This window comes from Aquarana catesbeiana, linkage group LG02, assembly GCF_042186555.1.
Source record: "Aquarana catesbeiana isolate 2022-GZ linkage group LG02, ASM4218655v1, whole genome shotgun sequence".
Taxonomy (NCBI): domain Eukaryota; kingdom Metazoa; phylum Chordata; class Amphibia; order Anura; family Ranidae; genus Aquarana; species Aquarana catesbeiana.
In genome coordinates, this window is record NC_133325.1 from 32,343,400 (window position 1) to 32,369,864 (window position 26,465).

Below are 26,465 nucleotides of genomic sequence, written 5' to 3' on the forward strand. Positions count from 1 at the left end.
TGCCAGGTGCCTTACCTGTCTCTTCCTCCCCTCCTGACAGCTGTCATTTCTGCTGGATGCATTCCCCTCGTCCTCCACCCCTCCTGCCAGCTGTCACTTCTGAGGGGCGCTTTCCCCACCTCCTCCTCCCCTCCTGCCAGCTGTCACTTCTGCCACGTGCCTTTCTTGCCTCCTCCTTCCATCCAGCAAAATATCACTTCTGTGGTTCATTCTCAGCCTCCTCCTCTCCTCCCGCCAGCTGTCACTTCTAACGGGCGCTTTCCCCGCCTCCTCCTCCCCTCCTGCCAGCTGTCACTTCTGCCTGTTGCCTTCTCCTTCCCTCTGCCAGCTGTCACCTCTGCCCCCATGTCTTTCCAGCTCCTTCCTCCTCAACCCCCACTGCTCCTATCCCACACCAGCCTCCATCCCTCCCAACGTTGTCCTCAACTCATGAAGCCTCCTACTGTTGTCCACTGCTGCAAATGAATAACTGGCCGGCCTTACATTCCTTTAATATGTCTATAGCCACCAAAACATAGCCCAGCTCTCATGCCCTATCCTTTATCACCCCAATTTAATACTCCAAAGGTCCCTTATGGCCATCCAGCAATCTCCCAGTGACCCTCCCATTCCCCTCCTCTCTCCCCCCCAGTGATCACAGCCTTTACCATTACAAAGCACCCATGGCCCTCCCACCACACAACCCCTATCCTACCCCACCCTCAACTACCCTGCTCTTACCCCCTACTCCCCCTCTCAGACCCTGCCCTCACCCAAGTCTCACCCAACTCCCTAACTCCCTCCCCCACCTCCCAAACCATCCCTCTACCTACTCTTCCTAGGCAATAGGTATCGGTAATTGGTATCACCGAGTAACTTTTAAAAAGTATCGGTACATGTATCTGTGTTACAAAATGGTATTGGTGCATACCTAGTAACTAGTGTGCAAGAGGGCTTTGGGAGAGAACAATAGTACCCAGTGAGTGATGGGGAAAAGAATAGGTCATAGCGAAGAAAACAACAGTGCACAGTAAGAGGTTGGGGAACAATAGTGTCAAGCAGGGGGTAGGGAGGATTATATTGTCCAAATAATTATATTTGCACACTGTCAGTGTATAAAATATATAACTGAAAGTGTTGCAACACTAAAACCACAACTGCCCCTTCCTCTATATAATACTCAAATGCCAAAACTCAGCGGGTATACTTATTGCTAAACCTAATACAGCAAATAGAAAAAATAAAAATAAAAGGTCCATGTGTACTGTATAATGCAGTATAATAAATTTAATTGATGGTATTCCTATTCACTTAAAAAGCTTTCAACCAATAGTACAGCTCTTATCATGGGGTCACTCTGCATATGTAAAGCGATTCCATGCAACACTAATATGCTACCATGTTCTAAGGAGTCAACCTGCTCCATGGCAGTGTGCTGTATTTCCCAGCAAGTCCACCCATGACCAGAAGAGAGCCATGGATGAGATGCTTAGCTGAGCTGCAGAGAGTTGCTGTGTGTGCGCAGAAGACCACCACCCCCAATGTGTCCAAGAGAGCATCAAGGGACTTTCAGGACTCTGCTGTTCTGGTGTTGAGATCTTCAGGGGGAGAGAGGATCATGACCCCATTCATCACCAGCTTGAGAGGGGGGATTCTTGTACCTCTCACCAAATCTCAGGAGGGCAAGCTTAAAGCGGGGTTCCACCCAAATTTTGAACAATATCTGTATGTATTCTCTTCCTTGCCTAGATGCTGACATGCCGTTTAAAAAAATTTAAATCGCCGTAATTACCTTTTATTTTTCTATTCTTCTTTGCACTTCCTGGTTCTCCTCCCGTGGGAGTAGGCGTGTTTCTAGCCTCTCCCAGACTCCTGGGAGCTAGTCTCAGGCTTCCCAGGATGTCACTGAGCATGTGCAGGAACGAGCAGTGAATGCTGGGAGCACAGCATTCACTGCATCCAGGAAATAAATGCTTGTGGGCTTCAAATGCCCACAATGAAGATGGAAACTGCCTGCAGTGAATAATATAAGTTATTCTTTCCGACGAAATCTGACACAGGCGGACATGTTACACACAATATGTGAGTATGTAATGCTGAAAAGAAAAGTTTGTGAATGAACTCAAAAAAAAAAAAAACGATAGATAGGTGGACCCCCGCTTTAAATCATAAGGAGTGATAAGTGGCCTTGTGGCCACCAAACCATTTATACTTCAATTGAGCACCCAACATGTGGATTCAGGGTCCCAACGTCAGTCAAAAAAATCTTAGAACTTAGGGTTAAGTTAGGAAACATATACTTCAATTGTTTTGACTTAATTTTATTTACATACAATTTAGGTACAGCATACTTTATTTCTAAATGCATCATTAATATCTTTATTCCGTAAGGGGAGCCTGGGAAACATCTCCACGTTGAGATAGCGGCGTTTTTTATCCAGACAGATCCATATTTGGACTTCAGTATCAGCAGATGATCTGACCACATCCGATTTGGTGTGTTTTATCTCTCCAGGCATTTTTATTATAAATTTGATTTTAATCGAACGTTGCCCTGTGTCATTGTGCCCCTTCTGCGATTGACCCAAAACGTGGGTGCTGGGGGGGATTGGGGTCCTGCGTTTGGGCTCTTGGCTGGTCCTTTGTGCCCTTTGACTCTTTGGGATGTGTTCCCCCCTCCATCACTGTCTCTTGATTCCATCTGGGTGTAACCTTTGGGAGCCCTGTTATATTGTTTGCATTTAAATACTTCCTGAAGAAGCCACTTTGGTGAAACATGTAGAAGATACAAGTGCATCTGGGATTCAATACAATGTAACAAGACACTGTTCAAACCATATATATGTAATTTGTTTATATGTTTATGGATTTTAACTTTTGTACAAATAGAACACTGTTGTTTATATATTATTCTTGATTGTGGAATAGCACCCTAAAAATCCCATCATACATACTTTTTTTATCTATATGCGGAGTTCACTGGCTAGTGGTATAGGGAGGGACCCTTATCTTTGTTTAGTATTGTCTTTATTACTGCTTAGAAATATCTCACCAAACTAAAGAGTCTGCTTGAAATATTGCTTATATGAACTTTAATATGAACAAACAAAATCTTAGGAAACATATACTTCAATTGTTTTGACTTGATTTTTTTGACATATAATTTAGGTACAACATACTTTTTTTCTATATGCATCCTTAATATCTTTATTCCGTAAGCTATATACAACTGGGTTTAGCATAGGTGTCAATACCGTGTAGAACATAGCCAATAGGGAGTCAACGTCAGCTGAGTAAGAAGCAGTTGGCCGAATATACATGAAGATCAAAGGCAGGAAGAACATATTCACCACCACAAAATGGGAAGCACAGGTGGAAAATGTTTTCCTACGTCCTTTGGCTGATGCTATCTTGAGCACAGACCTGATAATTTGAACATAAGACATCACAATTATAGGGAAGCTTAACAAAAATATAATGGCACTAAGAGAGGAACCTACTGTCACATTGAGCGAGGTGTCGGCACAAGCTAACTGAAGCAATGGTGGGTGATCACAATAATAATGGTGAATGATATTTGGGCCACAAAAAGGCAACCTAAAAGACAGTATGATCATTGCAATTGGACTTGCAAAGCCCAATATCCATGATGTCATAGCTAGGATGATATATATATGTCTGACCATGATGTTATTATAATGGAGTGGAGAACAAATGGCCACATAGCGATCATAGGCCATGGCAGCCAGGAGAAAACACGCAGCCGCTTGACAAGCGACAAAGAAATACATCTGGAGGAAGCAGCCAACAAAAGAGATGACATCATTGTGCACTGAGAACTTGGCAAGCATCTTGGGGATGGTCATGGTGGTGGAACTCATGTCCAAGAACGAGAGGTTGCTGACAAAGAAATACATTGGAGTGTGAAGTTTTTGGTCCAGAATAATGAGGAGAAATATGATGCCATTTCCAGTGACGGTGAAAAGGTAGATAAAGAGAAAAACACAGAAAAGGAGAATATTGAGATTTTGAAGACTCGGAAAGCCATAGATGATAAACTCTGTCACCAGTTTTGTAGAGACATTATTGGAATCCACAGCACGAGGAAATTCTGCATTCACCTACAGAAGAGCAAGATGAACATGAATACATTAACTTTTTATCTTGTTTTGTTTAACCACTTGATGTCCACGCTATAGCCGAAAGACGGCTACAGCGCGGACCTCAAATTCTGGGAGGGCGTCCATGTACGTCCTCCCGTTCTCGCGATCTTCGGATTCAGCTGATCACAGAGCAGGGTAAAGGGCCAATCACAGCAGGCCCTTTACCACGTTATCAGCTGTCACCGTAAAGAAAAGAATAAAGCCGGTAACCGGCTTCTGTTAGCGGGACATCGGTCCCCTAAGTGCCAACCAGTGCTGCTAATCAGTGCCCTTCAGTGCTGCAAATCCATGCTCACAAGTGCCATCTATCAGTGCCCATCAGTGCCCATCAGTGCCTCATTATCAATGCCTCCTGATCACTGCTTTTCAGAGTTTCAGAGGGGCGGCAAGGGCTGCCGCTAGTGTAAACAATCCCTAAGACAGACAGATGTTTATGCTATGCAAATTCAGTCACTGAGTACTAGGTAATAAATTAAAGCTCCAGCGAAGATAGCCAAGATCTTTGGTTCAGCTACTTCTTCATGCTGGCTTGTTCTGCAGAGGGAGCGGATTTTATGCATATAATTTGGGAATGTCCTGTTATCCAGGTGTATTGGATGGATGTTTTGCAGTGTTTACAGGAGGTGACCACCATTCCTTTAAGTCTCCTTAGCTTGGTAGATGATCTAGCCCCTACTAGAGCTATATGGACCCTACTTACCTTGTTATTTTTTCATGCCAGAAAGCTTATGGTTACATCCTGGAAGAAATATGTCTTGGAAGGTCTCAGTGAATAGAGCCTTACCCCTTTATAAAGCCACGTACTTGAACAGGGGGGCACTACTTAAATTTGATAAGGTTTGGAGGGGGAGGGTGGCTTCCCCTCTTACTGTCACAGAGTAGTTTCAGCTTGCTGTTTTCTTTGTACAGTATATTTTGTGAGTTTTTCTATGTAATCCTATTGGCCTTAATTGGGTTGGGTTGAATGTCTTCTTGCAACTCCCGTGATATAGAATCCTGGCCTGTGCCCTGTGAAGTATGTGGGCTTCCATACAGCTGTGCTCATAAGTTTACATACCCTGGCAGAATTTATGATTTCTTAGCCATTTTTCAGAGAATATGAATGATAACACAAAAACTTTTCTTTCACTCATGGTTAGTGTTTGGCTGAAGCCATTTGTTATCAATCAAATGTATTTACTCTTTTTAAATCATAATGACAACAGAAACTACTGTAGCCAAATGACCCTGATCAAAAGTTTACATACCTCTGGTCTTAATACCGTGTATTGCCCCCTTTAACATCAATGACAGCTTGAAGTCTTTTGTGGTATTTGAGGATGAGGCTCTTTATCTTCTCAGATGGTAAAGCTGCCCATTCCTCTTGGTAAAAAGCCTCCAGTTCCTGTAAATTCTTGGGCTGTCTTCCATGAACTGCATGTTTGAGATCTCCCCAGGGTGGCTCAATGATATTGAGGTCAGGAGACTGAGATGGCCACTCCAGAACCTTCACTTTATTCTACTGTAGCCAATGACAGGTCAGCTTGGCCTTGTGTTTTGGATCATTGTCATGTTGGAATGTCCAAGTACGTCCCATGCGCAGCTTCCTGGCTGATGAATGCAAATGTTACTCCAGTATTTTTTGATAACATACTACATTCATCTTGCCAACAATTTCGACCAAATTTTCCTGTGCCTTTGTAGCTCACACATCCCCAAAACATCAGCGATCCACCTCCGTGTTTCACAGTAGGAATGGTGTACCTTACATCACAGGCCTTGTTGACTCCTCTCCAAATGTAGTGTTAATGGTTGTGGCTAAAAAGCTCAATTTTGGTCTCATCACTCCAAATGACTTTGTGCCAGAAGGTTTGAGGCTTCTGAGAAGACTGTCCACAAGGTTTAGGAGTGTGTCTATGGGAATGTTTGACCATTCTTCCAGAAGCTCATTTGTGAGGTCAGGCACTGATGTTGGACGAGAAAGCCTGGCTCGCAGTCTCCGCCTAATTCATCCCAAAGGTGTTCTATCGGGTTGAGGTCAGGACTCTGTGCAGGACAGGTCAAGTTTCTCCACCCCAAACTCGCTCATCCATGTCTTTATGGACCTTGCTTTGTGCACTGGTCCAAATCATTTGGTGGAGGGGGGTATTATGGTGTGGGTTTTTTTTTTCAGGGGTTGGACTTGGCCCCTTAGTTCCAGTAAAGGGAACTCTTAAGGCGTCAGCATACCAAGACATTTTGGACAATTTTATGCTTCCAACTTTGTGGGAACAGTTTGGGGATGGCCCCTTCCTGTTCCAACATGACTGCACACCAGTGCACAAAGCAAGGTCCATAAAGGCATGGATGAGCAGGTTTGGGGTGGAGGAACTTGACTGGCCTGCACAGAGTCCTGACCTCAACCCGATAGAACACCTTTCGGATGAATTAGAGTGGAGACTGTGAGCCAGGCCTTCTCGTCCACATCAGTGCCTGACCTCACAAATGCTCTTCTGGAAGAATGGTCAAACATTCCCATAGACACACTCCTAAACCTTGTGGACAGACTTCCCAGAAGAGTTGAAGCTGTTATAGCTGCAAAGGGCTAACTCAATATTGAACCCTACAGACTAAGACTGGGATGCCATTAAAGTTCATGTGTGTGTGTAAAGGCAGACGTCCCAAGACGTGATGTGACCGGAAATGCACCTCGGCCTACGTTTTATCTTACAAGATCATCATGAATTGACTCTCTTTTTAGCTAAAGGGGTCATGGTCTTCTGGTGAGTAGGACATCCTACTGAGCACTTCCGGGTGTTTTAGGATATGTGCCAAGCTGCTAAGCTGGTCATCTTACCATATTGAAGACTTTATATTAAAGACTATACTATTCTCACTATTACTAGTATAGGCTACCTACACTATTGGGGAGCAGCTTTTTTAGTATTTTTTATGTCACAGTGTACAAACCCACAGGTGTGAGTTTCTTTTAAAACACACTTTAGCTGCCAGAGTTTTTTTTTTTTTTTAAATCATTGTATGACTGAAGATTTCCTACAACTGCCAAAATATTATATATTTTCTGAAAACAGAGACCCTAGAGCATTGGTAGTCAACTCTTAATAGAGCAAACGAGGGTCAGAAAGTATGGACATTCTACATGCTTTTGGCTCCAAAGGTCACATGCCATTTACCAAGGAGCTGCATGTGGCCTTCAGGGTGCAGGTTGGGCACCGGGGCCTAGAGACTAAAATACATTTTTTGGTTGCCTGACTCCCAGCATGCACCTGTGAAACGTGGACACGTGATTCAAAAAGCGCACCAAAAACGCAACCGCAGTGCGCTTTTGACGTGATTTCGGTGCATTTTCCATTGATTCCAATGGGAGGTGCATTTTTGGTAAACTTTTTAAACGCGGCACCAAAGATGCAGCCTGCAGGACTTTTGCAAAATGCACCACACACCGCAGCGCACTGGCGTGAAGAGTTTTATTGGATTTAAAGAGAAGTATTTCTACTGCATTCTTCTTGCGCTTTTAGCAGGGTAAAAGCGCAGCAAAACACATCAGTGTCAAAGGCTGCTTAAAGTATATGTAAACCCTCGCCATGTAAAACAACCTGCTCAGTTTAAAATAGAAATGAAAGGCAAAACATTTGTGTAGAGGTATAAAAAAAATTAAAAAAATAAAATCACATTTTATAGAAGTGATCACATTCCCTCTGTTCTCAGCTGCATAAGAGCTGGGGGGAGGAGAAACAGCACCTCCCTGATCTTGCCAGTGAATGGCTGTGCAGGAGGGGAGGGGGCATGTCAGGACAAGTCTGATCATTGGAGGGGAGCACAATGAGTTCCCAGCATAGCTAGAGAACTGACCATGCTGTGCTCTTATGCTTAGTGTAGTGAGTATTTGTTAGGAAAGCAGAGGGACTGGCAGGAACACCAGGGATTTTACACAAAGGAAGCAATACAAAGAGAAGAGGACAGCAGACACATATCAGGAATACTGTAGGAAATGGCTTTACATACTCCTCAATTGTAGGGCCAAAAAGCTCCCTGTAAGGACGTCCATACACGTGACTTATTTGACTTTTGAACATTAGTGGGGCTGCAACAATGGCTAATTTTTGTGCGGCCATCGAATTTGAATGATCAGGCATATTGGAAATTTTTTTAAAAACAAACAAGCTTCTTATCAACGATGGGAGGATCGTTTGAGAGATATAATCGAAAAAGAAATAATGTGCATGAGTTGTGACCTGGAAAGAAAAGAAGATTCCCGGCCACACTTTTTCTTTTCCGTAACAACATGAGGCAAAAATGAAGGCTTGGTTGGTTGAATTTCCAAATCAGTGGCGGCACCATCGGATCACAAAACGCACAGATTTTCAATTTTTGATCGACAAATCATTCGGAACTTGACCCATGTATGGCCTGCATAATATAAAGGAATATAAAAGATATGCCTAGGTAAATAGATACCCAAAATGTCAAGCATTAAAAATGTGCGTGAAAAACAGCCAAAATTTTGGAAGCCTATATTTTCCATGTGAAAAACTCTTGTTTAAAAACCTGATTTAGCTCAACCATCATCCTTTTTATATATATAAAATTATGCCAACACGCTGGATCAATTAAGATCACATTTATTCGTCAAAAATTCCAACATAATAAAAAGAGCTCTCCATCCACCCCACAGATGCAATAAACCAAAAGGCTTCAGACCCAATGTATATATCATGTAATGTAGTTTTCAAGTTTTGATATTGGCAGTTTGTCCATAGGTTAGTATCAAGATATAGGTTTCAGGGGAAACTTCTGTGGATGATAAAGCTTATGGGCATGTAAAAGTACTTCATATAGGGTCACTGCCCCAAATGTCCACAACTTATGTTGTATACTGGTAGGTTCCTGATCATGTAGATCCACAATCCATAAAGTAATATATGAAGATGAAAATAAAAATTTAAGAAAGAATGATTGAAAAGGCAGCGGTCCAGAGGAGGTACACTTCTAGGCTTGTTATATGTCAATCCATAAGGGGTAACATACAAATGCCATCCCCAGTTTTTCAGCCTAGAAAACTACTTCCTTACACTGCCAAGTTAAATCCCAGCTTGGAAGTCTGACAGCACCGGCCTAATAATATAGTCCATGCTCAGTGCAAGGTTACTGAAAAGTCATAGTTGCCAACATTGCAAAAAAAAATATGTGGGACACTTTTTTGGCTGTAGGCGGAGCCGTACAATAATTAGGGGGTGGGGCATTCGTTTGTAGGCATGGTTTAGCAAAAAAAAATACAAGTGTGGTGCGCGCAGCGCGCTGCAGCTAAAGATGGGCGTGGTTTATGCAAAATAATGGACGTGGCTTAAATGGGCGTGGCTCAAGAGGGTTTGGTTAGAGTCTGAGATGAATGAGGGATGGAGAGGGAAAGGGGGAGAGGGGGAGAGGGAAAAGGGGAGAGGGGGAGAGGGAAAGGACACAGAACTTTAGGGCACAACACATCAGGGTACAGAGCCCAGCACATCAGCATATAGGGCACAGCACATCATGACACAGCACATCAGGGCACACAACATTGAGGCACAGTACATCGGGGCACATCAGGGTACGGGGCACCGGGCCACAAGGCACATCAGGTCACGGGGCACATCAGAGAATAGGAGATCGAGGCACAGCACATCAGGGCACGGAGCACATAGCATATCAGGGCACATAGCACATCAGGGCACATAGCACATCAGGGCACGGGGCACATCAGGGCACGGGGCACATCAGGGCACGGGGCACATCAGGGCACATGGCTCATTATGGGGAACATCAGGGCACATGGCACATCAGGGCACAGGGCACGGGGCACATCAGGGCACATTATGGAAAAATCAGGGCACATGGCACATTATGGGGCACATCAGGGCACATGGCACATCAGGGCACATGGCAAATTATGGGGCACATAGCACATCAGGGCACATTATGGAAAAATCAGGGCACATGGCACATTATGGGGCACATCAGGGCACATTATGGGGCACAGGGCACATCAGGGCATATAGCACATCAGGGCACGGGGCACGTCAGGTCACATGGCACATTATGGGGCACATCAGGGCACATTATGGGGCACATAGCATGTCAGGGCATATAGCACATCAGGGCACGGGGCACGTCAGGTCATATGGCACATTATGGGGAACATCAGGGCACATTATGGGGCACATAGCACATCAGGGCACGGGGCACATCAGGGCACATAGCACATCAGGGCATGGGGGACGTCAGGGCACATAGCACATCAGGGCACGGGGGACGTCAGGGCACATAGCACATCAGGGCACATAGCATGTCAGGGCACATAGCACGTCAGGGCACAGGGCCTGCCAGGGCACATGGCACATCAGGGCACATGGCACATCAGGGCACATGGCACATTATGGGGCACATCAGGGCACATAGCACGTCAGGGCACATCAGGGCACATGGCACGTCAGGGCACATGGCACGTCAGGGCACATGGCACATTATGGGGCACGTCAGGGCACATAGCACGTCAGGGCACATGGCACATTATGGGGCACATCAGGGTACGGGGCACCGGGCCACAAGGCACATCAGGTCACGGGGCACATCAGAGAATAGGAGATCGAGGCACAGCACATCAGGGCACGGAGCACATAGCATATCAGGGCACATAGCACATCAGGGCACATGGCACATCAGGGCACGGGGCACATCAGGGCATGGGGCACATCAGGGCACGGGGCACATCAGGGCACGGGGCACATCAGGGCACATGGCTCATTATGGGGAACATCAGGGCACATGGCACATCAGGGCACGGGGCACATCAGGGCACATTATGGAAAAATCAGGGCACATGGCACATTATGGGGCACATCAGGGCACATGGCACATCAGGGCACATGGCAAATTATGGGGCACATAGCACATCAGGGCACATTATGGAAAAATCAGGGCACATGGCACATTATGGGGCACATCAGGGCACATTATGGGGCACAGGGCACATCAGGGCATATAGCACATCAGGGCACGGGGCACGTCAGGTCACATGGCACATTATGGGGCACATCAGGGCACATTATGGGGCACATAGCATGTCAGGGCATATAGCACATCAGGGCACGGGGCACGTCAGGTCACATGGCACATTATGGGGAACATCAGGGCACATTATGGGGCACATAGCACATCAGGGCACGGGGCACGTCAGGGCACATAGCACATCAGGGCATGGGGGACGTCAGGGCACATAGCACATCAGGGCACATAGCATGTCAGGGCACATAGCACGTCAGGGCACAGGGCCTGCCAGGGCACATGGCACATCAGGGCACATGGCACATTATGGGGCACATCAGGGCACATAGCACGTCAGGGCACATCAGGGCACATGGCACGTCAGGGCACATGGCACGTCAGGGCACATGGCACATTATGGGGCACGTCAGGGCACATAGCACGTCAGGGCACATGGCACATTATGGGGCACATCAGGGCACATTATGGGGCACATAGCACATCAGGGCATGGGGCACGTCAGGGCACATAGCACATGGCACATTATGGGGCTCATCGGGGCACATAGCACATGGCACATTAGGGCATGGGGCACCTCAGGCATAGTTGCCAACAGTCCCGATTTTCCCGGGACAATCCCGATTTTGGGACCCTCGTCCCGATGTAATCTTCTCCCGGGTGTTTTCCCGAATTTTTGGGATTGTCCCGAGAAAATCCTGAGTGTTTTTGTAAAAAAACGCCAATGGCTTCACAAAAATGGCCGCCGTCGCCCCACGAGTGAGTCAATGAGTTGTTTCCCCTTGTGTTCAGTGCAGGGGAGAGGGGCAGCCAATCGGCTTCTCTCTTCAGTGTACAAATAGAAAATTCTATTGTACACTGAAGCCTATTGGCTACAGGGATTGGCGACCCCTCCCCCCTCTCCACTGAACACAAGGAAATCCTCCCTCCGCTCTGCCCTGCGTGTGTCAGTGTCGAGAAGAGAGGGGGGCCGCCAGGGAGCAGCCGCTCGTGAGTCACTGTGACAGAGAGAGAACTTACTACAGACACGCTTCCTGCACTACTCTGCATACTGGCTAGTTGGTAATGTGCCCCATGAGCATAGTTACCAACATTGTGAAAACATTTTTAGGGACACTTTTTGAGCTGTAGGCAGAGTCTTGTTATAATCTGGGAGCGGGGCATGCGGTTGTGGGCGTGGCACAGGTAAAAAGTAAAAAAATGGGTGTGGTTTATGTGAAATAGTGGGCGTGTCTTAAATGGGCATGGCTCAAAGGGGGTGTGGTTTGAGTCTGAGATGAATGAGGTATAGAGAAGGAAAGGGGGGGAGAGGTATGGAGGGACAGCAGCCCCAGATCCTACACAACAATGGAAATATGTGTATTTTAGAAAGTTTAACAATCAGCAGATAAAGATACTCCAAACACCTGGTGTTAGCACTTCAATCATCCCGGCACCATGGTTGTTATGGTGTCAGGATTATTGAAGTGCATTATTTCTATTATTACAATGTAATATAAAATTAAATCATTCAGCTCACCATAATGCCGAATCAGTGGGATCCCTGAGCGTGTCACCTGCCACATCGCCTGCCACCAGCAGAACCCCCTCACATCAGATGTCCCCAGCGGAGCCCCCCCTCACATTAGGATTCCCCAGCAAAGCCCCCCTCACACCAGGAATCCCCAGCGGAGCCCCCCTCACACCAGGAATCCCCAGCGGAGCCCCCCTCACACCAGGAATCCCCAGCAGAGCCCCCCACCACATCAGGAATCCCCAGCGGAGCCCCCCACCACATCAGGAGTCCCCAGCGGAGCCCCCCCTCACATCAGGAGTCCCCAGCGGAGCCCCCCCTCACATCAGGAGTCCCCAGCGGAGCCCCCCCTCACATCAGGAGTCCCCAGCGGAGCCCCCCCTCACATCAGGAGTCCCCAGCGGAGCCCCCCTCACATCAGGAGTCCCCAGCGGAGCCCCCCTCACATCAGGAGTCCCCAACGGAACCCCTCACATCAGGAGTCCCCAGTGCAGCCCCCCTTCACATCAGGAGTCCCCAGCGGAGCCCCCCTAGCTTCTTATGGGATGAACAGATAGCTAATGCTGTGTTGCACTGCTAGAAATCTGATGAGCAATGAATTTAGCACAATGAAATTGCTTGTGAGAACCATGCGACACATACAAACCAGCAATTAGCTCTCCTCAGTCCTCTCAGACATATATAAAACAGATGGGACCCAGTGACGGCTGGTGCTGTATATTTTGGAGGGGCGACAAACAAGACAACCATCGCCACCTCCCCCCCACCCGGTCAGTCTGTCGGTCGGTCAGTCCGCCCCCCCACCAGCCCCACACTTATCCCATTTAGCAGCTTTGGCTCATTCCTGGATCTCCTCTTCCTCCTTGGCAGCTTCACACTGCGTCTCCGGCTTCACGTCAGCTTCATCCTCGGCGGCTTCCCGCCTCCTTTCCTCGGCGGCAGATGACTACATCCCTGTGTTCAGTGGAGAGTGGGGAGGGGCCGCCACTCCCTGCAGCCAATAGGCACACTGAAGAGAGAAGCCGATTTGCTGCCCCTCTCCTCTGCACTGCACACAAGGGGAAATAACATTCGTGGTGGCGGCGGCGGCCATGTTTGTGTAGCCGCTGCTGTTTTTAGCAAAAACATTCCCGATTTTCTCAGGACAAACTCAAAACCCCGGGAAAATTATCGGGACAAGCCTAAATCGGGACGAGGGTCCCAAATTCGGGATTGTCCCAGGAAAATCAGGACTGTTGGCAACTATGCTGTTGCAAAACTACAAGTCCCATCATGCCTCTACCTCTGGGTGTCATGCTTGTGGCTGTCAGAGTCTTGCCATGCCTCATGGGACTTGTTGTTCTGCAACAGCTGGAGGTCCGCTAATTGTATATCCCTGGTCTAAAAGCTACTTTCCTGTTGCCTTCATGGTAGCATATGCATGACTTCTGCGTATGCTGCCATGGATAGGCACCAGGAAAAAAAAAATTACAGAGAGGTAAGTATTCAATTTTCCATTTTAGCGCAGTGGTTCTTAGCCTCAGTCCTCAAGTACCCCCGACAGGATGTGTTTTGGGAATTTATCTTATCTAAAATAGCTGTCCAAAATACCAAGCCATTGACTGTGATTTAAAGCACCTGTGCAAGATGAAGGAAAAACTGCAATCATGGCCTGTTGGGAGTACTTGAGGACAAGGTTGAGAAGCACTGATTTAGAGCACTGAGCTAAAATCTAGCTCAAGACAATCCTATTCTAATTGTGGTCATTTGAGGGAAACGAAGTGAGTGTTAGAACCCCTGTCCCTTTTCTGAAAATTGGCTTCACTTCCTGTCACATAGCCAAACAGGAAGTGAGGGTAAAACCCTACCAATGTCTTTCCTTGGGGACACACAGGTCAATCTAACTAGTGTCCCCATTAGGCAAATTGCACTCTAGCACTTTGTTGTGTACACCCCAAATTATTAGGTATTTTGGGGTTTATTAAAGGCACATCCACTCTGCAATACAAGTGTAATTGCTGTAAATCTGAGGGGAAGCACTGGTGATTTTATCATCCAACCAGTAGAAGCTAAGATGCTGTTTTTTTAATTATCATTGCATGTCCCCCTCGGATCTCCAGCAACTGCACTTCCAAGTGCACTTGTAATGCAAAGTGGATTTGCCTTTAGTAAATAAACCCCAAAGTCCAAGATACCTAATAATTTGGGGGGTACAAAGCAAAATGCTAGAGTGCAATTTACCTAATGGGGTGACCTGTGTGTCCCCAAGGAAAGACATTGGTAGGGTTTTACCCTCAATTCCTGTTTGGCTATGTGACAGGAAGTGAACCCAATTTTCAGAAAAGGGACAGGAAGTGAAAAAATTTGAAGGAGAAACTGGCAAAATTTGTGAGGTGTCTTCACCCCAAAAACTGACAAAACTTCTAATACCTCTACACTCTATCCTCAAGCAAAAATAAGAAAGGATTTCATTTAGTTTAACTTTGCAAAGACACATTCCTAAGTTCAACTGTGATGAATGCCAATGGCCCATTTAGACCTTGTTTAATCGAAGACATCAGTTGCCTTTCACTAGAAACATTTGTTAGTCCAGTGCTGGAAATCTGCATCTGCTTTACTATTAATTTGCATAAAAATTGGGTTCCTGCAGCTAGATGCGCAACTGCTGTGTACGGGGAGGTATGTACCCGTGGCGCATATCTGGTTCCCGGAAGTGGTGGACAGCACACAGGAATGACATCACGCCCCTTACAGGAAGTTGCTTGTACTGCTGCTAATTTCTTCCCACCACCATGCCCCGCGCACTGTTCTCTGAGGAAGAGATGATCCTTATTTGCAAATTAAGATAGTTTTTAATTTATTTTTACATGGGGTGGTGTTTGTGTGGGTCATGTGTGTATGTCTAAATGATTTGGCCTCAAAACACACACCTACTTCCTGTGTACAGATTCACTTCCAGGGTCAATGTATATTGCTTCCTGCTTCAGTGTGGTGTATATATAGATATATCTATAGATGTAGGTTCTTGTGTCCACCAGTAGAGAGAAGTTGGGTAGATGCCACACTCCCAATTCTGGAGGCATAATAATGATCTAGCACCGGGGTCTTCAAACTACGACCCTCCAGTTGTTCAGGAACTACAATTCCCATCATGCCTAGTCATGCCTGTGAATGTCAGAGTTTTACAATGCCTCATGGGACATGTAGTTCCGCACCAGCTGGAGAGCCGTAGTTTGAAGATTCCTGATCACTCTAGCATGTCTTGAAAAAAGGTGTGTTCTCATGTGCCTTGTATAATGCCCAAGAAATATCAATAAGAAATTACAAGTGGGTCATGGCACATCTACATTCCAAATTTGGCACTTAAGATGGTCATGCACTATGCAATCTGATTGGCCAATCTCTGTACAACTTGATATTTAGGCAAAATAGGTAATAGGAAGACGACTTGAACAATTAATTCAAATTATAGGAGATCAAACAGGCTCTTGCACTAAATCAAATGTTTTTAAGATCTAACTGATTGCAGTGTTTGGTCACCTTTAAAGATCAAGATCTGAAAATATTGATTTATTGGGTTTAGAAACTCTTCTCTGTTCTTTGTAATGTATTGAAAGATTTGGGTGAAAACATGAAAAAAAAACACATTTCAAAGATATATTAGAAGTGATAGGAATGAGCATCAAAAGGGTTAATTAACTGAGAACACCTACTAATTGCCTAACAAGACACATCCAATGATCTATTATCAATGAGAAAACCGCAGTTACCCTAGCGACAGCTGCAGTTTAGTATTTATTATCGATTTTTGCGTTTCAATGTGCGCCAGTTCGCACGTTCGATTAATGACTTTTCCCGCGCACCAATTAATGGATGAATTGGCGCAGTGCCTTCTTCTGAGTAAATCACCCCCCTATATAGATCAGACCAAAATGAGGGACAAATGAGGAATGAGGGACAGAGGGACATTGTACAAAATCAGGGACAGTTGGGAGCTATGCAGTGTGGGATATGGTGAAGCTGAGAAATTGTACATCACAGTTAACAGAAATGAATGATGTAAGAGAGAGAATATACTTGACTGCTTAAGCAAAAATGCAGCAGCAGTCCTGACCTATTCTGCTCTATGCACCATGGGTGGTCTCCATTGTCAGTCTCTAGAGTACACAGGGCTTGATGGTACAAAGTAGATAATGTACAGTACAGTGTATAGAGTTGGATGGTGTGGAGCAGATAATGTACAGTACAGTGTATAAAGTTGGATGGTGTGGAGTAGATAATGTACAGCACAGTGTATAGAGTTGGATGGTGAGGAGCAGATAATGTACAGCACAGTGTATAGAGTTGGATGGTGTGGAGTAGATAATGTACAGCACAGTGTATAGAGTTGGATGGTGTGGAGCAGATAATGTACAACACAGTGTATAGAGTTGGATGGTGAGGAGTAGATAATGTACAGCACAGTGTATAGAGTTGGATGGTGTGGAGCAGATAATGTACAGCACAGTGTATAGAGTTGGATGGTGTGGAGCAGATAATGTACAGCACAGTGTATAGAGTTGGTCGCTCCGGAACTTAGTAAATGAGGGGAAGCTCTGCTGACTTCCATCATCCAATCATGTGCAAGCAAAAATGCTGCTTTGTTTATTTTGTTTTATTTTTCCTTGCATGTGATTGGATATTCTTTGCAAAGTGAAGCGTTACCTCAGTTACTAAGCTCCGGAGCAACTGCACTTGCAAAGTGCTCAGTCTATTTGCCTTTAGTAATTCAACCCCATTGCGGCACAAGGATATATATTTCCTGTAATAGAGCAGAAGAGGGTCTAAGACCCCGAGCCGTCATCTACTTACATCTTGTAGGAGAATTCCCATAGCCGAGATATCACAGAAAACCACAAATAAATGAAGAGCAGTGATTGGGCAAATCCTATTGGTAATTTTCAGTTGCTCATTAGCAGATAGAAGGAGACTTGGCTTCCACACTTCATGTACTTATATGGTGAACCTCATTAAATCAGGGAAAGGGGTTACATGACTTTGCTTTGCTCCTCGGGGGGCCGATTACATATATTGTTTGTAAATAATACATTACTTTACTAATTAAGTATTGTATTCATTGCACAGAACATTAAGTAAGCAGCTGCTGCAAATCTCCTGGGATGAGATGTATATTTCTGGAAATATAAGTGTATCCAAAACTAGCTAAAACTTCTTTATTTTTTAAAGAAGTAGTAGAGAAGGTCTCTCTTTTTTTAAACGATAACTCCACTTTAGTGTGAAAACAATAGCAAATGGAAAAAAAAAAAAAAAAAAAATATATATATATATCTATATATATATCTATATATAGATATATATATATACATACATATATATCTATATATAGATATATATAGATATCTATATATAGATATATAGATATCTATATATATCTTTTTCAATTGATACACAAGTCGTATCTGCAGCTGTTGTAACTTTCTGTAAAATTCAATATGGTGACCTGGAGGCATTCTGCACACAGATATGTAATTTCCCCTGCTTGCAGTGGTGGCTGGTGCTCCATCGGTCGGGGTGGCGCCAGACAGGCTTTGCGCCCCGACCCCACCCTTTTTCTTAAGCCAATTAGAGCCTCTGACTCTAATCATGTGCTTCAAAAAAAAAAAAACATTGGATCGGAATCCATGTGTCCAGCGCTCTGCATGTAAATTAGGGGCCGGGCGCATGGATTAGGGGGGCAGTACCCCTGCGCCTCTAATGAGCGGCCACCACTGTCTGCTTGTGTGTTTGGCTCACTGATTTTCTCAGGAGTCTGCACTAAGATACAAGTCAGATTTGGGGCATCCCCTGCAACAAAAATTTCATTTTTGTTCAGATACTCCCAAAGGGAAATCACACATACAGTGCCCTGAAAAAGTATTCATACCCCTTGACATTTTTCACATTTTGTCATGTTGCAACCAAAAATATAAATGTATTTTATTGGGATATTATGTGATAGACCAACACAAAGTGGCACATAATTGTGAAGTGGAAGGAGCGTGAATCCCCCATTTACTATAGTGATCTTGGAGCACGGGAGAATGCAATCTGTGCGCCACTATGGACATAGCGCACGGCATCTCCAATTCAATATTGACAGAAGATGGAGGTGCCAATATTATGGGGTGATGTGAGGAAGTTTAGTACCAACTGCCCAAGTAACAAATATGCCCAAAATATAATGAGAAAGTAACTTTTTCAGAGAAAGTCTGCTGTGTCCGTAAGTACGTTTAGAACTGCATGAGATCAATGTAAGCACTGCGCATGCGCAAGCGGCTCTTGCACTCGTTCACATGCGTTTGTTCACTGCGCGGCCAAAATCTTAGTAAATGTTAAGCAACGTACATGCAATTGCGTGGGTTGAACGGGCGCACCTCCAAACTTGACAATTTTTTTTTTTTTTTTTTACGCTGGTTCACCTTTATGTATTTTTTAAGGAGATTTGCACACGGGTCATGTTAGCATGTTACGTTGCCAACATGTGACATGCACCTTGTTAAAATTATGTAAAAACACCCTGACTCCTCTAGCTCCTCCTAAAAGGGCATTTAACCTTCCCCCTCTAATGCATATGGTTTCTTTGGGCAAACTTTTGCTTTTAAAGGGGAACACCACACTCCATTCTCCAATGCTCTTGTCTCCCACCTCTAACCCCCTGGATTTCCATGGGCTAGCTTTTGCTTTTAAAGGGGAACTCCACACTCCATTCTCCAATGCTCTTGTCTCCCTCCTCTAACCCCCTGGATTTCCATGGGCTAGCTTTTGCTTTTAAAGGGGAGCTCCACACTCCACTCCATTCTCCAAAGGCTGTGAGCTGCCTTCACCAATTCAAACCACATCCTTTTTCAGTGCATACAACAGGGCCAGCTAGGAAAGGGGCGAGAAAAGCGATCGCCCAACCCCCTCCTGAACCATACAAGGCCACATGCACTCAACATAGCTGGCTGCCTTTGGGGCATGTTGGGCTCAGCCCAATACCAACCACAAAGCACCTGGTACCCACTAGTTTAAAGGGGCTTTCCACATTCTGTAAAGCCCCCCTGTGTGCAGCCCCCAACAACCCCAGCCTAGGGTTGTGTGGAAGAGGCCCTTGTCCCCATGAATATATAAGGTATATATAAGGTTGACTTTTGGGGTGCCAGAGCCCCTCCTGCCCCCCAAGCATCTACCCCGCTTTCATGGGCTGGCTTGCTGTGTGTTTGGCTAGGGGTTTGTTAGTGTGTGGGAGGGGCACAATATTTTTTTAGTTTGGGTGATATTTTTCACGTGGGGGTTCTCATTCTAAGCCTTAACAGACCAAAATGGCCTTGTATGTATGGGGGGGAGGCTATTTTTTGTTTTGAGTTAAAATCTTGCAGCCGTAATGTAGATTTGTATGTTTTCTCTAAAGCCGTACATCTTTAAAGCAGCATTTTGGAAACAGATGCACCACTATACAGGCAGAGTAACCCCCCCCCTCCTCAACTTACTAGCTTTTAAGCAATTTTGCATTTCTAAAGGCACTTCTCCTTGTTTTTGGGGTTGTCCAAATTGGTAACATTGATATATGTCCCTCTGGTGGGACCTGGACCCCCATACTCATTTTAAGACCAATAACTAGAATATAAGCCAGCCAAGTGGGGACTAGCAAAATTAACAAATCAGTTACCATAGGCCGCAATGGTATTTGTTGTATAACTTTTGCCCATGTTAGGCTCTTTGTTTGCCCCCCTGGACCGGGGGGTGTTTGTCCGATCTGTAGTTTTGTAGCATACTGGATGATGTGCTTAATTTTGGACAGGGGGTGGCTTATTTTGTGCTAAAAGTGTTTGGTTACTGTGGGATGTTTTCTTTTTATATATCTTCATAGATCTATACCCAAACTTGAAGTCTAACATATGTTTTGATGCCTCTGTCTACTGCGGCTTTTCCGCCGCACTCCCACTGTGGAGTCCAGTAAGGTACGATGCTCTATATAAGGGACTAAGTCTCCCGGACATGGTGCAGTTTGATAAATTCTTTATATGTATAAAATATCGTTTTTATCTTGTAGCGCTGGTAGATTTTCCAATCTACCGCTTCTAGGTAAATTTAGTGGATTATCTGAGCTGTACATAGTTCAGATCTAATTTACAGTTAGATTGGCCTTGTTTCCAGTTTGGCTGTGTTGTGTGCAGTTCCACATTCTGCCTGTGGGTGTCGTTGTCACTCTGAGTCGGTGTTGGAAAGCAACAAGCTGAAACATATGAGTGCTCTTCTGTCCCGGTGACAACTCGGCGGAGGTGGTCCTCCGGGTTGCATTCTGGGAGAGGGTATTTATGGGGCAGACGCCATGATTCAGGGAGCTTTACCTCGTGGCCCTCCTGGCCTAGAGGCATGTGTTAGTGAGTTCTAGCTCGCGGCCCTCCGGCCTGGAGGGTTGCATTGCGGCAGCCGAGCAGGTAGACCCAGAAGTCTGTCTGGGGCCTGCTGTTGCTGGGATGGTCCTGTGCTGTCTGTCCTGCGGGAAGAAGTCGGACAATCGGGAAGATCCAGGGGAGGACCCATCTTGGAAGGGACCATGCAAGGCTGGTCTTAAGAAGGGCCTGGTGACTCGATTGGAGGACGCATCCTAAACTACTCTACCGCACAAGTACTGCTGGGTTGGCTTAAAGGTTCTGGTACTGTGTTTGCTGTTCATCGAAAACTACTATATCCTGTAGCAGAGGATCGTACAGTTTTGTTTCATCCAAGTCTGTGGCAGAGACTTTTTGTTCGTGCTGCGTTCCGGCTGCTAGGTTGGTGAGAGAGACCTATCCGGGCGGGCAAAGATTTAATCCTGAGCTGAGGATATATTCATACCAAAGATTTCAATTCCAATTCCTTAGTGCTACACCAACAAAAGGTATTTGAACTTCCCTGCAACTCTTCTTCTACCTCTTTCCTTCTACTTCTTCCAGTTATCTCCCATTAAAGCATTGGAAAAGTACTCAAGTGACTGGTGTCTACTTTGTCTGATAATAAGCTCAACGGGACCCTAGACCCAGTACTGGTGAAATTACAGGTAAAAAAGGTGACGAGAACAGCCCGCTAAAAATCAGCAGCTCCACCGTGAGTTAGTGCTACAATCTTTTTTGTCAGATTGTGAACTTTGGGGCTTTTTCTATAAATTCTGAGACTTACACTCACTTGTGTGCCATTTCTTGCTGCCTCACTGTGGGACTTGTGTGGATGATTGCTGACCCACTCGGTACATCCGTGTCCCTGTGACATCCTTGGTGTATGTCTGTGATGCCACTTTTGCCCCCGGTCCAGCAGTGTAACTACATGATGACCATTCAGGGTACGCCTTTATGAAATTTTTATGCTGTATGTCCTATGATGCAAATCATTTTTGAAATTATTGTTTCTCATTTATGTATTTGATTTCTACACAGTGTAATTCCTTCATGACTTTTTTCCCTGAAGAAGGGACGTTTGTTTCCTGAAACGCGTCACACTGTCTGGACCCTATGGGAATTCATCATTATTGTCATCTATTGTTTTAGTGGTTTGATATTTCTATTTTTGTATATATGCATATTTATTTAATAAAATTTGTATTTTTGTATATTGTTGCTGTTAAAGTCCTAGTTCCTTGGGGGGGGTATCTCCTCCCTATTTTGTGCTAGCTGGATTTGGGTTGGTCTGGGCATGCTCAGGGACTTTGATTTTTTCCTGTGCCTTTTGGTGTGTGAAATGCATTTGGGTTGTTCTGGGCATGCTTAGGGACTTTGGTTTTTTGTGTGTGTGTGAACAGCACTTGGATTTTTCTGGGCATTCTCAGAGAGTGTGTTGTTTGGGTTAGTCATTTAAGGACATCCTTAACAGGTGTACCCACTTTGAAGTTCTGCCTCTACATTGGGTGAACTTCAATTTCAATTGCCTCATTAGCACATAAAGCTTGCAGATAGCATTCTTTACCTTGCCCTAAAAAGAAGCAAGTGAGTGTATGTGTCAAGAGAGTACATTTGGGTGTCCTTATAGAGTTTGTAACACATGTATTTTCTCTTTGTATTTTGTTTGTTATGTCTTTGCAAAACAGATGTGTTTTAGAGCAAGTATTTTTTTCTTTTGTTATTTTGTTTTGGGGGGGGATATTTTTCAATGAAATATTTTTGTTGTTCTCAATCTGTGTTTGTAGGTTGTTAGTTTCACTTTGATTTAATTGTCTGTGCTGCATTATTTTGCAAAATCGTAATCCAGCTGACTAATAAATGTTTAAATCCTTAAGAGACTGTCCGTTTGTGGGCGCAGTCCTTCTAACTCCTTTTAATTTCCTCTGCAAAATGGTCAGGACCTCAAAACCATATTCTGTTAGTGTCTCAAATAAACATGTTTTTTGCTTTCCTTGCTCTTTTCCTAATCCTGTTTTTTTGGCCAGTAAAATTTGTAGCAAATTTTTATGTTTTATGTGTTTTATTAATTTGTTTTGCAGATGCATGCTCAATCCAAGTAATGCATTTTACACTCCCCGCCCCCCAAACCATTTTCATGCAACAGATTTCCCAGCTGCAGCTTAACTATGCTGATTGGCATGGTAAAACAAAAAAAGGTGTGATTTGTCTAAAAACTACTTTCCTGGTGCCTTCATGGTAGCATATACATGGATTGTGTGTACACTGCCATGGATAGGCACCAGGAAAATCACAGAGTGGTAAGTATTCAATTTTCCATTTTAGTGCAGTGGTTCTCAGCCTCAGTCCTCAAGTACCCCCGACAGGACATGTTTTGGGAATTTACCTTAGCTAAAATAGCTGTCCAAAATACCAAGCCATTGACTCTGATTTAAAGCACCTGTGCAAGATATCAATAGGAATGGTGCAGCGCTAAAAAATATTATTGTAAAAATGTCCCAATAAGAACCAAAACAAATATGGTCAAACAAAAGTCCTCTCCATCAGGAAGAAGTAATACTCTAATCAGCGAGATCCATATTGAAAGGAGACACAGAAGAGAGATGAAAACACTGTCACCAACACCCAAACAAACTGACCCTTACCATCAGTGTATGGGTTATACACATGTGTAGAATAAAGGCAGTCTTCATAGAATAAACCAACGATCTTCTAATGGAGTAGCACCAACATGAACCTCTGAACTAAATGGAAGGCTTTAGATCTTCTTTTGGTAGCTGGATATTAAACCAAGTATACTTCAGTATGCATAAGCACCTCAAGATAGTGGTACGTAGAGAATAAAAAGAAAACGCTCATTATTTTATTGAAAATTTTTATTAATTTATTGAAAAGATAAAAACCACTCACATTTAGTAAGAAGGTATACAGCAGTGTGAAGCGTCCAGCGCTTCTAACCACAAAGATGGCCGCCGTGTCACCGTCCCACCGCGTCCTGCGTCGCCAGTCTCTATCATCGCCCAAAGTTTCGTCATCAACATGCGTCTTCAGGGGCATAGTTATGATGCAAACTGACGTGTATTTATAGGAACAACAAAACTGGACAGGTGGAAATCAGAGGACAGGAAGTGTGACCTTCCGAACCGGAAGTAATATGTCTCAAAGAGATTGATATATTAAAAAGTAATAATACTCAGTTTAAGCAAAGGACTTGAGTCAAAGATAAAAATATCCTGAAAACAAATCTTATTATAAAACAATCGAAATCTGGGTGATCATTAAATCAAAAATGTAGAGACGGAGCAGCGGTGGTTACCGGTGGTGGCGGCATCTTGTGGCCAAAATACCAAAAAACATATAAATAATGAATGCAAACAATTTTGATACAAAAAATACCTTACCCCAATGAATATCACTGGAGGTGGCGGCATCTTGTGGCCAAAGTACAAACTACCATATGAATAATAAATGCAAAGAATCTTGATAAGAAAATACTTTACACCAAGGAATATCAGGAGGTGAAGAAAAACGACCACACCACATGATACCCAAAAAACATACCGAAAACATAATCAATAATGCAAAAAATGAAACAACATAAAATAAAAATAAAATGGAATAAATGCAGGAAACCTAGCTGTTGCTAATAAAGGCATTCAAATCTCATTCCACATTCATCCCATATGGAAAATAGGTCCTGGCTTGGTATATCCATTTGGTCTCTAGCTGAGAGACCCCTCTAGTCATGTTGCTTCCCCTCCAATGGCCAGAGAATTTATCAATTCCCAAAAACACAGTGCCCTTTGGATTACAGTCATGTTTCAGAGCATAGTGCTTCGATAGACTATGCTTAGGGAAACCTTAGGTCAAGAAAATGACCTTAGGATTAGAGTGAATGAAGGTGTTCTTATTACCTCCACCTTTTTTAAAGCTACAGATCGCAATGGTTATATAGACACTAAAAGCTTTCACCATAAGGCCTGGCTGGGATCAGTACCTAAGAGCCAATTCCTAAGGTTGAGGCGTAACTGCACGAACAGTGAGGACTTTGTGTCCGAATCCCCTATCCTCAGGCAGCGGTTTCTTGAAAAGAGTTAGCCAGCGGAAGCCTTGGATGTGGCGTTTAATCTTGCAAGAGAGAAAAATAGGGAGGACTTGCTAACTGCGAAAATTAAAGTTCAAGATACCTCTTTTAAATTTTCGTTTATCACAGCCTACTCTAATCAATATTATGAGATTCAAAAAATTATTCAATGGCATTGGAAAGTCTTGAAGGGAGACAGGGTTTTGGACCCTGATTTGCCCGACCTACATGTATGGTATATAGGGGAGCTCCCCCATTGAGGCTACAGGTAGCTCCCAATATTATCAATCCACCTAAGCAGATTTCGTTCTTCCAAAAGATGGGGAGTTTCTTTCCTTGTAGGAGATGCCCGATTTGTAAGCTTAGCACCAACAAATCTAGGAAAGTAGATTCCTTCCAATCGACTGCCACCCATGAATCCTTTCCAATTAAGCCCTTCATTACATGTACTACTAGACATGCGGTGTATATTATTATTTGCCCCTGTGGGCTTCAGTACATAGGGCGTACTATACGTAAATTACACATCTGGCTTAAAGAACATGTTGACAATATAAAAAGGGGGTTCCCTAAGCATAGTCTATCGAAGCATTATGCTCTGAAACATGACTGTAATCCAAAGGGCACTGTGTTTTTGGGAATTGATAAATTCTCTGGCCATTGGAGGGGAAGCAACATGACTAGAGGGGTCTCTCAGCTAGAGACCAAATGTATATACCAAGCCAGGCCCTTTTTTCCATATGGGATGAATGTGGAATGGGATTTGAATGCCTTTATTAGCAACAGCTAGGTTTCCTGCATTTATTCCATGTTATTTTTATTTTATTTTATTTTATGTTGTTTCATTTTTTGCATTATTGATTATGTTTTCGGTATGTTTTTTGGGTATCATGTTGTGTGGTCGTTTTTCTTCACCTCCTGATATTCATTGGTGTAAAGTATTTTCTTATCAAGATTCTTTGCATTTATTATTCATATGGTAGTTTGTACTTTGGCCACAAGATGCCGCCACCTCCAGTGATATTCATTGGGGTAAGGTATTTTTTGTATCAAAATTCTTTGCATTCATTATTTATATGTTTTTTTGTATTTTGGCCACAAGATGCCGCCACCACCGGTAACCACCGCTGCTTCGTCTCTACATTTTTGATTTAATGATCACCCAGATTTCGATTGTTTTATAATAAGATTTGTTTTCAGGATATTTTTATCTTTGATTCAAGTCCTTTGCTTAAACTGAGTATTACTACTATTCAATATATCAATCTCTTTGAGATATATTACTTCCGGTTCGGAAGGTCACACTTCCTGTCCTCTGATTTCTACCTGTCCAGTTCTGT

General features: G+C 44.2%; 1 protein-coding gene across 1 annotated transcript; it reads right to left on the minus strand.

Moving 5' to 3' along the window:
- Positions 1–3,143: 3,143 nt before the first annotated feature.
- On the minus strand, positions 3,144–24,472 carry LOC141126472 (olfactory receptor 6N1-like). Its single transcript, XM_073612414.1, has 2 exons — positions 24,443–24,472; positions 3,144–4,100 (listed from the first exon to the last, which is right to left on the minus strand). Exons 1-2 carry the CDS (start codon positions 24,470–24,472, stop codon positions 3,144–3,146), a joined length of 987 nt encoding a protein of 328 aa, XP_073468515.1.
- Between the last annotated feature and the right edge of the window lie 1,993 nt (positions 24,473–26,465).

Coding starts and splice junctions, on each gene's coding strand:
- LOC141126472 (XM_073612414.1), bottom strand. CDS start 24,472: ATGCCGCCACCTCCAGTGATATTCATTGGG. Junction 4,101..24,442: donor CTCCAGTGATATTCATTGGG/GTAAGGTATTTT, acceptor GCTCTTCTGTAG/GTGAATGCAGAATTTCCTCG.